At 42.7% G+C, this 16,092-nt stretch overlaps 2 protein-coding genes across 6 annotated transcripts in view; both read left to right on the forward strand.

Annotated features, from left to right (window-relative positions):
• Positions 1-850: 850 nt before the first annotated feature.
• On the forward strand, positions 851-12,735 carry LOC121956877 (NLR family CARD domain-containing protein 3-like). Of its 5 annotated transcripts, none has more exons than XM_042505299.1 (11): positions 851-930; positions 2,472-2,553; positions 2,659-2,832; positions 5,247-5,325; positions 5,478-5,706; positions 5,892-7,689; positions 7,789-7,962; positions 8,910-9,083; positions 9,214-9,260; positions 10,434-11,010; positions 12,672-12,735. In XM_042505299.1, exons 1-10 carry the CDS (start codon positions 924-926, stop codon positions 10,964-10,966), a joined length of 3,297 nt encoding a protein of 1,098 aa, XP_042361233.1. In that variant the 5' UTR covers positions 851-923; the 3' UTR covers positions 10,967-11,010; positions 12,672-12,735. The 5 variants fall into 5 exon arrangements, with proteins under 5 accessions (XP_042361233.1, XP_042361237.1, XP_042361232.1 ...); XM_042505303.1 differs by lacking the exon at positions 12,672-12,735 and having other exon boundaries at positions 10,434-10,642; positions 10,795-10,986; XM_042505298.1 differs by lacking the exon at positions 12,672-12,735 and having other exon boundaries at positions 10,434-11,589.
• Positions 12,736-13,638: 903 nt separating this feature from the next.
• Positions 13,639-16,092, forward strand: part of LOC121956683 (vesicle-fusing ATPase-like) — a 38,964-nt gene continuing 36,510 nt past the window's right edge. Inside the window, 1 exon segment of the mRNA XM_042505040.1 lies at positions 13,639-13,839. Within this exon segment, the coding sequence (XP_042360974.1) occupies positions 13,828-13,839 (12 nt within the window). The 5' untranslated portion in view covers positions 13,639-13,827.

Below are 16,092 nucleotides of genomic sequence, written 5' to 3' on the forward strand. Positions count from 1 at the left end.
ACATACACCAACCAGCATACGGAGAGAAGCTGAAAAAGGAAATGAAGGAGCTACTTTGAAAACTGAAAGGAATTTAACGCGTGAACACGAGGAGTCTCGAGCGATTTTAAGGAGCTGCCAAATGTGACTTTTCCGGACGTGTTTCTGCACCGTGTTTAAGGAGGGAAGGCCGACACTTTCCAGCAATTCAGGAATTATTACGGTAAGTAACCTAATTAAAACTCATAACACACACATCTCACTTACCACTTTAAACTCAAGGAAACGTGTTTTTCTAGTTTCCGGATTTTTGAACATTTCTAGGATTTTAGCACAATTCTAGGATTTAAGTATGTTTCTCAGATTTTAGGACATTTCTGGGATTTTAGGACATTTCTGGGATTTTAGGACTTTAGTGTCTTTGCTTAGGACCTCTGTCAGGGGGTGTGAGGGATCTATTTCGATGCTGTTTTATGCACTCTGGCACCTGATGGATACTAAAAGTACAACAACAATTCCTGTCTGAATCACTTTATTTTTATTGTCAATTAGAAAATGGTTGGGGGGCCACCTGGCACCCTATCAGGGGCCAGATTTGCCTGTAAGTTAAATATCGCTGCTCTAAACTATCTGGTGAATTCATTCTGTTGTCAAAGCAAGTCTGTTGTAATGTTTTGGTTTTGGTTTTTTTCCACAGTTGCAGATTTTGATCCTGGAGGACTCTCGGAGCTGTGAGGATGTGTTTATGGAAATATTTGATCCATGACCGCAGCTCACATTAAGTTTCAGTCCAGCTGGTTAGACTGCATGTTTTTACAGCGAGTTCAGGACATAAATACTGTGTGGGATGAGAAACAGTCACTCTGTCTGATGGACGTTGAGGTCGAAGCGAAGCACAGACCTGCTGAGGACAGAGGAGAGCTGCACACGGATAAAGCTCGTGAATGTTCAGTAAGTGGAGCTGTGATTGTTTGAGATAACGTAACTGATTTGAATTGATGTCTGAGGGAAAATGATGTTAAAGATGATTGCGTGATGACGTTGCTCTCAGAGTTTCCTGGACAGCTGAAGGTGGAAAGTCTCTGAAACTATTACATGACTGTATTTAATGTTGTGGTGAATTCGTAGGTTTCCTCCAGTCTGAGCTCTCTGTGATTGTCATGTGACTGCGAGGAATGATTAGGTTAGGTAAGATTTAGTTTATTTAAAGGGGATAGTGCAAATTAATAAATAAACCAGGTATAAAAGTGCCAGAATTAACCAGGAGGCTATTTTTTTTATCTGTAGTCCTCCGGCTGAGGTGTTGCAAAAAGCTTCCCACGAAACAGAAAAGCAAAAGAGCAGAGACAAAGAGCGTACAGATTCAAAGACTTGGAGCCTGTCGGACATGTCCGCGCTGAAGTGGGCTGCAGACATGTCTGCGTTGGAGCAGGCTGCGGCTTGCATTTAAGCCATCATTTCCCTGTTCATGATTTTTTTTATCCTGAATTGTGCAGTAATTTGAAAAGTCTGTTTAAATGTGAGAGCTGTTAATTAATCATCAATAATCGGTCTGATGACCCATGAAGATAATTGTGTTATCACCTTGAAGATGGTTTACAGCAGGGGTATTCAACTAATTATTGCTATTTATTAAACTTCCCTGCATTATATAAAGATTTAAAGCTCCATATTTAAGAAACTTCAGGTAGATTTAAGCACGTTGTGCTGATAATAGGCCAACCTCTCCTGACTGCAGGACTCTGACTTCAGCTTCTGTCAAACTTCTGTGCTATTAATCATTTTACTCAGGAATTAAAAACTTTTGAGTCGGCCTACTTCTCCTATAGCTGCCGACAGCCTGCCGACATTCACAGTTAGAGAAAGGCTGAAAATAAGCTCATGTGCTTGTGGCCCCGGGCCCCCAAAACATTACATCTGCCCCTGGTAATAATAATGAGAGCTCAGCGCGAGCGGCCGGATGAGACACGGAGCGATGTGTCCTGGTGTTTCTAAATAATTCATCCAAAGTCTGATTAAAGCTGAAACTAACACAAAGTCGTCTGTAGAGTCTAAAGAAGTCACTTTCACCTCTGCAAATGTGTCTGTTTCAGCGCTGTGGCTGTCAAACACTCAGCTGTTTGACAGTCAAAGTCCTTCACTGCATTTGGTTCTCCGCGGCGCTATTCTTATTATCATTGGCTGTTCGTGTTGTCTGTCAAAACATGACTATCGACATTCTATCGACTACGTCTCATATTTCAATCGAGGAAAAGTTATTTTTCGTGAATGATATCGTTATCGTTTTATCGTCCAGGCCTACTTTGTAGACATGGGATTTCTAATTAATCAAAAATTTGCAAGATTAAAAGATTAAATTCTTTTACCATGTGACTTAAATGAAAGGTTTGAATTAATGAGCACCACAAGATATTTGAATTCACTCATGTGAAATAATGTGTGAGCTTTCTGCAGGTTGTTGAGTTTGTTGTTTGTTTGTTGCTGTTGTGAAGGTGTGGACTCCTCTATGGATCACTGTGAGGACACTGGGGAGGAAGTCCCTCTCCCAAAAACCAGACACACCAAAGTTCAGAGGTAACAAGATCGTCTTTAACGGTCCACGATTCTTCTCCATGTCAGAGATCTGCACTCAGCTCACTCCACAGTCATGATTCACACTCTGTGTGTGTTGTACTAAAGCCCAGAGCAGCTGAGACCAGACTCACCTGAACCTGAACCTGAACCTGAACCTGAACCTGAACCTGAACCTGAACCTGAACCTGAACCTGAACCCAGCTGTGTGTCTATGATGAGCAACCGGTCCAAGGATCCTCCTTTATTCTTCAAAGACAGACCGCACTCTGTAGGTCAAAGGTGAGGACTTCAAACTGATGATGTGTTATGTTCAGACTCTCAGCTGTGAAATCTCTAGATCTTAAATGTTTATAAAACATTTTTTAATGGACGGTGAAGGCATGTGTCAGGTCAGCTCACTTTGCAGCAGCCTCAGTTTAAAAGTTAACAAATAATCAACGAAAAGTTAAAAGTGTAAATTACGCTTTTTAACTTCTGAACTAGAATACTGTTTCATAATGGAAAGGAAGCTCCACAGGAAGCATAAGCGAGACAACCATGGAGGTTTACAGGCCGCCGTTGCTATCCATTCTACTCGCCAGTTTTCGCCGGGCCCTGGCTTTGTACCAACGTCCCAGAGTCTGGCGTACAGCTGGAGACCTGGAGCAATGGAGTGTGTGTTTACATCAGTGATGCCGGGGATCAGCATGCTATCATGGTTTCTAAACACTGTTAAGTGCTGATGGACTTTATGATCATCAAGTGCCACAGGAGGATTTCTCTTTCTTTCTGGGGATTTTAACCATGCCAACCTAAAGACCGTGTAACACAAGCTAAACAAATACATAGATTTTCCAAAATAAGGGAATAACAAACATTTGTCTTGTTTTCACAACAAACGAGCACATAAGGCTGCCTCACCCACATTGAAATCTCCGACCATGATACAGTTATGCTAAAGTCAGCATACAGGCCTAAGGTAAAAGTGACCAAACCAGTTCTGAAGCAGATCGTGTTGGCCAGAGGGTGCCACCCCGCACTCCAGGACTGTTTTTGATACAATAGACTGAGACGTTTTCAAGCAGGAAGCCACGTACATTAGAACGCAGACTTACAGGAATACATGTTTTGAAATGCTAAACAAAACACCTGCACTTAGAAAGTCCCCTGCTGTTCACCTCGCTGACCCATCCCTTCCCTGTATGACCAAAGTGAGAGGTGTATCTGCATAATCAGTGTAAAGTCAAAGACGTTTCCGGTGGGTGTTGGCCCCCACCAGGGTTGACCCTTGTCTCTGATTCTGTTTGTGATGATCATGGATGGGATCTTAAGGTACAGCTGGGGGGATGAAAGGGTACGGTTTGGGGACCTCAGAATTGCATCTCTGCTCTTTGCAGATGATGTGGTTCTTTTGGCTTCATCACACCATGACCTCCAGTGTGCACTGGGGTGGTTTCCAGCCAAATGTGAAGCAGTCAGGATGAGAGTCAGCACCTCCAAATCTAAGGCCATAGTTCTCTGCTGGAAATCGGTGGATTACCTCCTCTGTGTGGGGAGGGAGTTCCAGCCCCAAGTGAAGGAGTTCAAGTATCTCGGGACTTGTTCACAAGTGAAGGTAGAATGCAGCATGAGATGGACAGGCGGTTTGGTGCAGCATCCAAGTGATGCGTCAGACTGTCATGGTGAAGAAGGAGCTGAGGGCAAAGCTCTCGATTTACCATCCATCCATATTCCGACCCTCACCTATGGTCATGAGCTCTGCGAAGCGACTGAAAGAATGAGATCACAGATACAAGTGGCCGTAATAAGTTTCCTCTGTAGGGTATCTCTAAGGCTATGCCTTAGAGATAGGGTGAGGAGCTCAGACATCTGGGGGAGCTCGTAGTAGAGTCACTGTTCCTTGGTGTTGAAAGGGGCCAGTTCAGGTGGTTCAGGCATCTGATGAGGATGCATCCTGGGCACCTCCATTGAGAGGTGTTCTGGGCATGTCCTACTGGTAGGAGGCCCTGGGGCAGACCCAGAACGCGTTGGAGGGATTATATCTCTTGTCTAGCCCAGGAACACCTCGAGGTCAGCCAGATAGATCTGCAGAGCATTGCTGGGGAGAGAGACATCTGGAGTGTTTTGCTCAGATAAGCGGACAACAATGGATGGATCGATCAATTACCTAAAAAGGTCCCTTACGAAAAACAAAAAGTTTTAAATCTAAATGCCAATGCCAAAAAAAGAACACGATGTCCAAGGACCAAGTCCAGGAGTGCTCTCTTGTCGTCTTCTGGGGTAGTGTTATCCTCTCTTGATCTGCCTACCAACGTAAACTCAACTGCTCTCACAGTCACTAAACTAAAGCCCCACACTCTGCATGTTTCTCTGCTCATTTCGTTGGATCACAATTTAGTACTTTTTTGTACTAACTGTTGGCTGCCCTCCCACTCCCTGCATCTCTCAAGGGTTGTCAGGTTTGACCCTTTCATTCATCGTAGTCCCCTTTGATAGGCTGTCAGCTGAACCAGCAGATTACCACCCATTCAACTTAAACTCTGCTAAGTAAACTCAGTCTTACAAATTCCTCAAGCCACCACAGCACCCTTAGAAAACAAAGGATTTTGTATTTTGGGAAGAACTTTGTATAATTTTGCATAAAACCTGGATGTATTGATATCGGTGTTGGGTATATTATAAATGAATTCTTATTTTTCATGATTCCCCCACAGAGTGGATCAGGAGTGCTCAGAGGATCCCAGTGGTCACTCTGCCCAGCCACATCAGACACACCTGGACTCCATATTTGTGGTCTGTACATGTACAGCAACTACTTACACATCTATTCTGTTGTCTGTCATCTCCATGCTGCACTTTAAGACCAGTTGATTGTTGCTCAGTCCACCACAGATTTGATGTTTGGTTCTATGGTATTGTGTCATTCATGTAATATCCCGTTTCAGGTGCTGGAAGAGAACATTGTTACTTTTGTGAAGAACGAGCTGAAGATGTTCCAGAAAGGTCTGTGTCCAGATTACCCAGAGAGTTTCGGGAATCAGACGGAGGATAAGGAGGTGCTGGACAGTGATGATGAAGAGCTGAGGAGAGGCAGCAGAGAGGCATTTCTGAAGATCACACTGAACTTCCTGAGGAAATTAAAGCAGGACGAGCTGGCTGACCGTCTGGAGCGACGTAAGAGGATTTTACAGATTTAACATGATAGAAACAGGAAATGGAGGCAACATGGGAGACGTTTACATTTCAAGCTCTGCATCAGATCAGAGGCTCTTTATTCGTCTCTGATGAGCTAAATAAAACTGATGGATAAAAAAACTATAGATCCACTCACTGATTTCATTTGTTCTTTGTTGTTTCAGGAACTGTTGCTCCACTGTGCAGACATAAATTCAAGTCTAGCCTGCAGAAGAAGTTCCAGTGTGTGTTTGAGGGGATCACTAAAGCAGGAAACCCGACTCTCCTGAATCAGATCTACACAGAGCTCTACATCACAGAGGGAGGGACTGCAGAGGTCAATGATCAACATGAGGTCAGACAGATAGAAAAAGCATCCAGGAAACCAGACAGACCAGAAACAACCATCAGACAAGAAGACGTCTTTAAAGGCTCACCTGGACGAGACGAACCGATCAGAACAGTGATGACAAAGGGAGTGGCTGGCATCGGGAAAACGGTGCTAACACAGAAGTTCACTCTGGACTGGGCTGAAGACAAAGCCAACCGGGACATCCAGTTCACATTTCCATTCACGTTCAGAGAGCTGAATGTGCTGAAAGAGAAAAAGTACAGCTTGGTGGAGCTTGTTCATCACTTCTTTACTGAAACCAAAGAAGCAGGAATCTGCAGGTTTGAAGACTTCCAGGTCGTCTTCATCTTTGACGGTCTGGATGAGTGTCGACTTCCTCTGGACTTCCACAACAACGAGATCCTGACCGACGTCTCAGAGTCCACCTCAGTGGATGTGCTGCTGACAAACCTCATCAGGGGGAAACTGCTTCCCTCCGCTCGCCTCTGGATAACCACACGACCTGCAGCAGCCAATCAGATCCCTCCTGAGTGTGTTGACATGGTGACAGAGGTCAGAGGGTTCACCGACCCACAGAAGGAGGAGTACTTCATGAGGAGGTTCAGAGAGGAGGAGCAGTTCAGCAGGATCATCTCCCACATCAAGACTTCCCGAAGCCTCCACATCATGTGCCACATCCCAGTCTTCTGCTGGATCACTGCTACAGTCCTGGAGGACATGTTGGAGACCAGAGAGGGAGGACAGCTGCCCAAGACCCTGACTGAGATGTACATCCACTTCCTGGTGGTTCAGACCAAACTGAAGAACGTCAAGTATGACAGAAGAGCTGAGACAGATCCACACTGGAGTCCAGAGAGCAGAAAGATGATGGAGTCTCTGGGAAAACTGGCTTTTGAGCAGCTGCAGAAAGGAAACCTGATCTTCTATGAGTCCGACCTGACAGAGTGTGGCATCGATATCAGAGCAGCCTCAGTGTACTCAGGAGTGTTCACACAGGTCTTTAAAGAGGAGAGAGGACTGTACCAGGACAAGGTCTTCTGCTTCATCCATCTGAGTGTTCAGGAGTTTCTGGCTGCTCTTCATGTCCATCTGACCTTCATCAACTCTGGAGTCAATCTGATGGAAGAACAACAAACAAAGTCCCGACTATCTGAAGTATTAAGAGGCAAAACAAAATGTTTTTACCAGAGTGCTGTGGACAAGACCTTACAGAGTCCAAATGGACACCTGGACTTGTTCCTCCGCTTCCTGCTGGGTCTTTCTCTTAAAACCAATCAGAAACACCTACAAGGTCTGCTGACACAGACAGGAAGCAGCGTACAGACGAATCAGAAAACAGTCGAGTACATCAAGGAGAAAATCAATGAGAATCTGTCTCCAGAGAAATGCATCAATCTGTTCCACTGTCTGAATGAACTGAATGATCGTTCTCTGGTAGAGGACATCCGACAGTACCTGAAATCAGGACAGCTTTACAAAGATAAACTGTCTTCTGCTCAGTGGTCAGCTCTGGTCTTCATCTTACTGTCAACAGAAACAGATCTGGACGTGTTTGACCTGAAGAAATACTTTGCTTCAGAGGAGGCTCTTCTGAGGCTGCTGCCAGTGGTCAAAGCCTCCAACAAAGCTCTGTAGGTGGACACATAACCATTCAGATTAAATGTGTTTTCCTTTATTCAAATGCAAAAATATTTGTAATTGTTTATTATGTTTTTTTGACTCCTCTCCAGGCTGAGTGGCTGTAAGCTCTCAGAGAGAAGCTGTGAAGCTCTGTCTTCGGTTCTCAGCTCCCAGTCCTCTAGTCTGAGACACCTGGACCTGAGTAACAACGACCTGCAGGACTCAGGAGTGAAACTGCTATGTGATGGACTGCAGAGTCCAAACTGCAGTCTGGAAACTCTCAAGTGAGTTTATGGTTGTTTATCTTTGTAAAATGTTGACCCTTATGAACTCTTATTTCCTTTATGAACTCATTATTGAACTCATCTTTTTTCACCTTTTTGCCTTTAATTGGTAGGCCAGACTAAGTGTGAAAAGGGTAGAGAGAGGGGTTGACATGCAGTAAAAGGTCAAGGCTGGAGTCAAATCCACGGCTGCTGCGGCAAGGACACAGCCTCTGTACATTTGAGTCCTTTTGGTTTAGTAGCTGTCTGTTTACAGGGAGCAGCTGTGGAGCTCTGTCTTCAGGTGTCAGTGTCTAGTTCTCTAGTCTAAGAGAGCTGCACCTGAGTAACAACTCATATTAAACATTTTTATGATCCTGTCTTAAATGTCACACAATATTGTTCTGAAGGGGTTAACTGATTGAGGAGCATGTAACCAGTAAAGTGTCTTGGTTCACAGCAAATAAGTACAACGTACAAAATTACACTTTATCTTTGTTCCTGCTACATCTTTGGACTTTAAAGATGAGTTGATTTAAAATCACCAGCTCCTATGAAAATATCATCCAGTTGCTTGGACATGTTGCTGCTGATGGCATCATACGATTCCTTCAGTGCAGTTTTTGACTTTGTCTCAGTGTCTTGTGTCCTGTCGGCTCTGAACATGGTCTGCCCATCCAGTGCAATAACTTGATCCGGGATATTAAGGGTTAACCATGTCTCTGTGAAGATGTGTGCGGAGCAGTCTCTGATCTCCTGTTGCTGAATGAGCCTTTTACTTCTACTTTTGCTCTTGACCAAGACCTTAAAATACTTGTAGTAATCCGAGATCATCAGAGGGGGAGGTTTTAAAATTGAGTAATCGCCGCTGCATTAAGTTACTGAAATTAGTGTATATTTGGGAAAACAGTCATTAATATACAGTTGTGACTAATGCTGACTGTGTGCATGTGTGTTTGTGTTTTCAGTCTCGCAGGCTGTCAGGTCTCAGAGAGAGGCTGTTCGTCTCTGGCCTCAGCTCTGAGCTCCAACCCGTCCCATCTGAGAGAGCTGGACCTGCGCTACAATTATCCAGGAGTCTTAGGAGACAGACTGCTGTCTGCTGGACTGAAGGATCCACTCTGGAGACTGGACACTCTGAGGTATGGACAGACAGACTGGACACTCTGAGGTATGGACAGACAGACTGGACACTGTGTCTCTGGTGACCTGTAGGTCGTGTTTAACGGAGGATCTGAATGAAGGTGTTTGAGTCTTTGTCTCGTCCTGCAGGTTGGACCATGGTGGACCGCACAGACTGATACCTGGTGTGAAGAAGTGTGAGTGTGTTTTAATTTTCATTCATGAGAACTCGGCTGCAGGTTACACCTGACGCTTAGTTTCAGTGAAGATTCAGCCCCTGTTCTGTTAGCGTGGCTGAAAAGATGTTTGAATTCAGTCAACTGAAAATCCACAAAACAACAAACTGAACAACTTTCTGTTTCAACAGAACTAATCAATGTGAACTTCCGGCTCCTCAGGTCAACATGTCAAAGTATCCTTGTGTGAGATACTGAACCCTAAATTGCTCCCAAATGTGTGTGTAAGGGTGAATGTAACAAGTAGTGTATAAGCGCTTTGAGTGGTTGGAAGACCAGAATGGAGTGCAGGTCCATTTACCATTGGTATTATAGAGGAGTTTTATAAAGCAGATGATTAAGAAATGCTTTGTTCTGCAGTAACATAGTAGGATGCAGTTAGACTCCCAGCCCCCCATCAGTCATTTGGTTAACTGCCCACAACTTCCCTCCTCCCCCTCCCCTCCTGACAGAGGAGTTGTAAAGTCTGATGGCCCGGGGGAAAAAGGACTTTCTGAGCCTTTCTGTGGAGCAGCTCTGTGACTGCAGCCTGCCACTGAACATGCTCCTCTGCTGTGTGATGGCCGTGTGCAGAGGGTGATTGGCATTGTCCAATGCTGCCTAAAGTCTGGACCGAGTTCTCTGGTCCACCACAGAGGGGGCAGCACAGTCTCCCGAGGTGCTCCAGTGCTGCTGGTCACTGTCTTGGAAAAACTCCCAACCTTAAAAATTGTAGTCTGCCAGTTAGATAGTCTATGATCCAGGTCACGCGGTGTGGTCGACTTGCATGCTCGTCATCTTGTCGTGTAGCAGGAGGGGCTGGATGGTGTTAAGTGCCCTTGAGCACAAAGGCGCACACGCATCAACACAGGACACGTTCTTCAGTCTCCCGCAGGAAAGTTAGTTGTTTGAGTGGCCCGTCCACCTCCCCACCGACCCCCCTCTAAACACATACGTGCTCCTTAATATTACGCATCCCGTTCTTACTCTGAGCTCAGAATGTCAAAGCTGGACGTGGCAGGGATACCTAACCCGTTATAGGTTGACGTGGACGGTCACTGTCCGTCCATCACCATGTGACGACTTCAGAGTGAGACTGGGTTGAATCAGCAGATGATAACCTGCAGCTGTTTGGTGTCTCTTTGTCTCCATCAGACGTCTGTGAACTGGAACTGGACACAAACACAATGAACAGAAACCTCAAACTGTCCAACAACAACAGGAAGGTGACTCGTGTGAAAGAGGATCAGCCATATCCTGATCATCTAGACAGATTTGACTACTGGCCTCAGCTGCTGTGTAGAACTGGTCTGACTGGTCGCTGTTACTGGGAGGTGAAGTGGCGAGAAAGAGTTGAAATATCAGTGAGTTACAGACGAATCAGGAGAGGACGCACTAAAGACTGCTGGTTTGGATGGAATGATCAGTCCTGGAGTCTGTGGTGTTGTGATGATGATGGTTACTCTGTCTGGCACGACAAACAAAAAACATGCCTCTCGTCCTCTGTCTCTCACAGAGTAGCAGTGTATGTGGACTATCCTGCTGGCTCTCTGTCCTTCTTCAAAGTCTCCTCTGGCAAACTGATCCACCTCCACACCTTCAACACCACGTTCACTGAACCTCTTTATCCTGGGTTTATGGTTTGCTTACCTGGTTCCTCAGTGTCTCTGTGTCCTCTGCAGGTCTGAGAGTGTCTCCTGTGGACAGAGACACTGCTGACTGAAGCTCAAAGGTCACTCTGTTCACCATCACACACTCTGATTTCATCTCTTTGATTGTCAACAGTTTAACGCTTTAACTAGAGAAACTAAATGGCAAAGTGTGCATCCACTGAAAAAGAATCAACTATTTTGAGTAATTTCTTCTATATTTTTAAATTTTATTGTTAAACAACCTCTAGTACATCTTTACTTTTTATCTTGTGAGCCAGCTTCAGTTCATTTAATCACTTTAAAGAAGCACTTTGCAATATTTAGAAAGATTAAGTGATATCTAGCTGGGAGAACTGCAGATTTCAGTCTGCTGAAACCTCTCCTGATTAGAATTCCTTAAGTGTTAATTGTTACCAGGAGCTGAATTATCCACAGAGGTCTCTTCCTCTCCAAAACAACCAGGCCAGTTTGATTAAAACCAATAAAAACACTCAATAAAGCTGTTTCATGTTACAAATCAGAGTTTCCTCTATGATGTTTGGCATGTCGGAGACGGGCGGCTCACCCACCACATGCTGATGTGTCCAGGAGGTTTTTACCGGGAGCTAAATTCCAGATTCGTGTAAAAAAAAAAAATCAGATTTTCCAATGCTCTTGATGCTAAGGGGCTCATTTTAAGGTAATAAATGCAATTTTTTTTTTTTGTTATTTTCAAGTGATTATACACGAAAGAAATTAAACTTATTATATTGAAGTTCTAAGTTACTTGTATTTAAAATGCTGATAATTACCATTTCTAAGTAATCCTTATGCATGCCAAAGATTTTACTTTTTGAGTGTTGAATAAAGTTTTTTTGCAGAGAAAAAGCAGATGCAAATGTAAAAATCGGTGTGTTTGTTGATCTGGTCGCTCTGTGCAGTGTTAGTGGTGCTCTCCGTGGTGCTGAAGGGGTTCGATCAGGCTGCTGTCACCGATACATGACATACAAACACATACATATTACCCTAAAGCAAAACACATACACCCACCCAGCACACCGTAGATTACCCTTATCTCATCCCAAAAAAAATCAAATCTGATGTATTATAGTCCCAGTGCGATATCCCAAGTCATAAAATTGAATTAAATTTAGAAAACACAACAACATTAACAGTAATAAAATAATAATAATAATAACAACATTAAAAAAATAAACAATTTACTGTCTTGTGCATCAATAATCAGCTATTTTAGAAATGTTACAAAGGTATTCGAGCGTCTTTGCTATTGTAACTTGACAGCTGTTTTACATCTACCATAAAACATTGATTACTCGCCCGAGCTATTATGTGCTCAAGTAACTGAACTCATCAAGCAAGCGTATCTTTGGGACAGGCATAGAAATGTTCCTCAAACTGTAAGTAATTAATGGAATCATTAGAAATGCATTTTTTTAAAGCTGGGGAAATGTCTAGTTTTTGCAATTTCTTAAGCACTTTTTACAGATCTTGTTTGCCCTTTTTTTTTTTTTTTTTTTTTTACCTTGTTTTGTTTTTAATTATTTATTTTTTTTAAACTTATTTTCAGGTAATTTTCTAATACTTTGTACTACTATTTTTTTGCCATGTTTTGGGTCATTTTTCTTTATTTGCTAATTGCCTTTTTCCCATGTTTAGCGTGTTTAGCTGTTGATAATGTCCTGTTTCATTGGCCATTTCATATTTATTTTTTGTATTTTATTTTGCTGTTTTTCCTTCTTAGATTGACAGAGCTCTTCACATGGAGACGGAGGGGGCGCTGTCCGTGGTGCTGAAGCCGATACTCACCAAAACAAAAGAAGCTGTTTCCTAAAATCACGGCGGAAATGGCAGGTAAGGGTCATCAATGTAAGTAGAAATGTTATCGATAAATATTTTTGTTTGTTTGTTTTTGTTTTAGTTTTAGTTTTGAAATGCAATATACCTCCGGATTTATGAGCTTAATCCCATTTACAGTCTTTATACAATAGTCGTCAGTGATGACATCAAAGCAGTCGTTGTTTTAGTTGTTTTTTTGTTTAAATATTTTTATTGCCACGCGGATGTTCCGGGCCAGACGGCTTTCTTCAGCATGTACACCAGCACTAACACAAAGAAAATCTTACACCAGTATATTAATTATGTCCACACCTAAAACCACTCACTGCATCCCAGCAGGGGGAGCCAACATTTCCAAGAAGCAGAATCACAGCATTATTATACAGAAATGAATGGAGAAATAAATACACTGCAAAAAAGAGACAATAACAAATAACAATAACATTGATACTAATAATACTAGTAGTAATAATGATAATAAAGAAAAACAAGAAGAAGAATCAAATAATGTAAATAAAGAAGAGAAAATAAATTATAAATTAAAGGGGGGAGATGAATAAGATATTATACAAATTAAAATAAATAAATAAATAAAATAATGATATAATACTACTATCACTACTACTACTACTACTAATAATAATAATAATAAGAAGAAGAATATACTAAACTAGAATTTAATTAATTTAAAATAATTAAATTAATTTTTTTTTTTAAAAAAAACGTCAATGAATGAAAAAGAGCAGCCAAATGCGTGTGCACGTGCCACTGCGCATCATTAACCGTCGACCCCGCGCGCACAGCTCTGTCACACATGTCTTCTGTTGTCCATCTGCCACGTGACCGTTACTGCACGGCGGAGGATCACGAGAGACGCGAGGTGATCCTCCTCAAACCGCACGCGAGCTAATCGGAGCGCTTCCGCTTGAGTCGGCCAATCAGAGCGAGGTGCGCCGCAGCTTATAAACCCATCAGCTACCGAGCCTTTTCCCGTTCACCGTCCCCGCCGTCCCGTGAATCACTGACCCGAGCTGCAGCCCTGATCCACCGCGACCGTGAAGATGGCGGCCCGGGTAAGAGAAAAAACACACACACACATATATGATTTGTTTATTTTTGCCCAAAAAAACATGCAACATCCCGGTGTTTGTGTTTGAGTGATGAGGGGAAACATGGCGTTAAATGTCGCGGGAGCGTTTCCTCTCGCACCGTGAGCGTCTTTTACGGGCTGAATGTCACCGTGAGAGCAGAATCTGCTGTTTATTTGACGCGATGCTGCAGCTCTGTCACCCTCACATGTGTCAGGAGGAGTCATGTCACAGATCCGCTGCGGCGTCACGCTTCCAGCGCTGCTTTCTGAGGAGCTGTCGCTGGGTAATCCGGGGCTCTGCGTGCCCTTGAGCCGCTGCTGCGTAAAAAACAACGAAAAACGGCCACTGAGAAGCTTTTATGAGATTTTCATTTGAAAACGAAAAACAGCGGATGTTTGTGAGTGCTCATACAGCGCGACACATCGTGCACAATCGTCCTAACCAGACACGCCAGGGTGCGTTTGATGGTGAAAACAGTGCGCCCGAGCCTCCTGGCTGCAGTGCGTTTGCGCTGTTTGCGCTGTGCAGCAGCAGCAGAGCGCTGCGGTGCGGATTTCAGGATTTCAGTGCAGAGCCTGTCCGCGCACAGAGAGGATGATGTCAGGTGGCCGGTGTCAACCTGCCCTGATGTGTGTCGGTCTCGTCGCAGGCCCGAGTGACGCCACGGAGCCGATTCTGAAAGGCTCCGCTGATTAAAAAAAATAACATTAAAATAAACCTGTAATGAGTCAGAGGAGGGCCAGCCAGCTGCTGCATCTGCTGCATCATCATATTTAAAGTGGAAGCAGCTTTGCATTACACTTAGTAAATTCATAGCAGCTAAGATCAGATAATCCTTTATTAGTCCAAAATATAAACAGTGAGATATATTATTAAAGAGCAAGGTCCCATATAATAAAAAACAAGGTGCAAAATAGTATCAAACAAGGTGCCAAACTCAACAGTTAAAAAATAAAAACACCATATACAGTATATATATATACACATCATACACAAAAATGTATATATATATATACACCAGATATATATACACACGCCATATATATGTAAGTCCAGTTGGTTTGTGGTCTTCTGGGAGCAGCACTGGTTGTACAGTTTGACATATTTGTGGACATATTTGTTCTTTTAGGTCGAAGTCATTCATTGTCAATTCTGACATGCAAACGTACAGGAATTTAAGATACGTTTCTCTCCGTGTTCATGGTGCAAAGAAGTACAAAGAGAAAATTAAGAATAAAATAATACATATGTTCGGAGAGAATTAAATAATAAGAGGTTAGAAAAATATATGGCACAATGCATATACATACATGCATACGCCGTATTCACATGTGTGCGGTGTGGTGTGGCAAATGGCTGGAGGTTTTCATTGTATGAGGTAATATATCATATACACTACAGCAGCAGAGTTTATGGCGTAATGTATTCTTAATATTTTCCATCAGGTTTATAGAAGCTCCTGAACATCATAGTTTTCATTTTGATTGATATATAATAACCCTTTGAAACTTGAGAAAAATTTGTTTGATTTTTTTCAAAAACACGGGGAGAAGACGAAAAGCAACTTAAAAAGACATGGACCAAAATTGAGCAAAAAAAAGAAGTTAAGAAAGTTAAAAAAAAGATTTACCAGAAAATGAACAAAAAACTCAAAACAAAACACAAAAATGTTCTCAAAAAGTGCTGAAATTAAATATATATATGTACTTATTTTATTATATAAGTTATTATCAATATAAATATAATGGGGTGAAAGAAACAAAAAACCTAACAAGATATGTCCCAAAAATTAGCAAGAAATTAGAGGAAAAAAAGGGCAGAAAAGTCAAAAAGGAAACTCAAACAGACATGGACCAAAAATTAGAAAAAAAAAAATACAGAAAGTTACAAGAAAAATATGTGAAAAAAAAAAAAAAGAAAATGTCCTCAAACGGCGTGGACGGGTGGGTAAATTTTGGCAGAGATATTGAGATATTTTTTGTCAGATTGAGTCCTCACTCGAATAATATTCAAACAGGCGGCTTTAACTTTTACCAAAGTCCTTTTCTGGTAAAATATCTGCTCTTTTACTCAAGCTGGGCTTTTCAGGTGCTTCATCCTCCACTGATTTCTCGGCTGGAAGCAGCCACTTCCTGCGGCCTGTGACGGTTGCCTGGTAACTGTTTAGAGGCAAGAAGCTGCCTGACACCCAAACCGCTCAGAAAACAGTGAATTGACTCTGACGCTTGAGTTTCC

Source organism: Plectropomus leopardus, chromosome 17 (genome assembly GCF_008729295.1).
Source record: "Plectropomus leopardus isolate mb chromosome 17, YSFRI_Pleo_2.0, whole genome shotgun sequence".
Taxonomy (NCBI): domain Eukaryota; kingdom Metazoa; phylum Chordata; class Actinopteri; order Perciformes; family Serranidae; genus Plectropomus; species Plectropomus leopardus.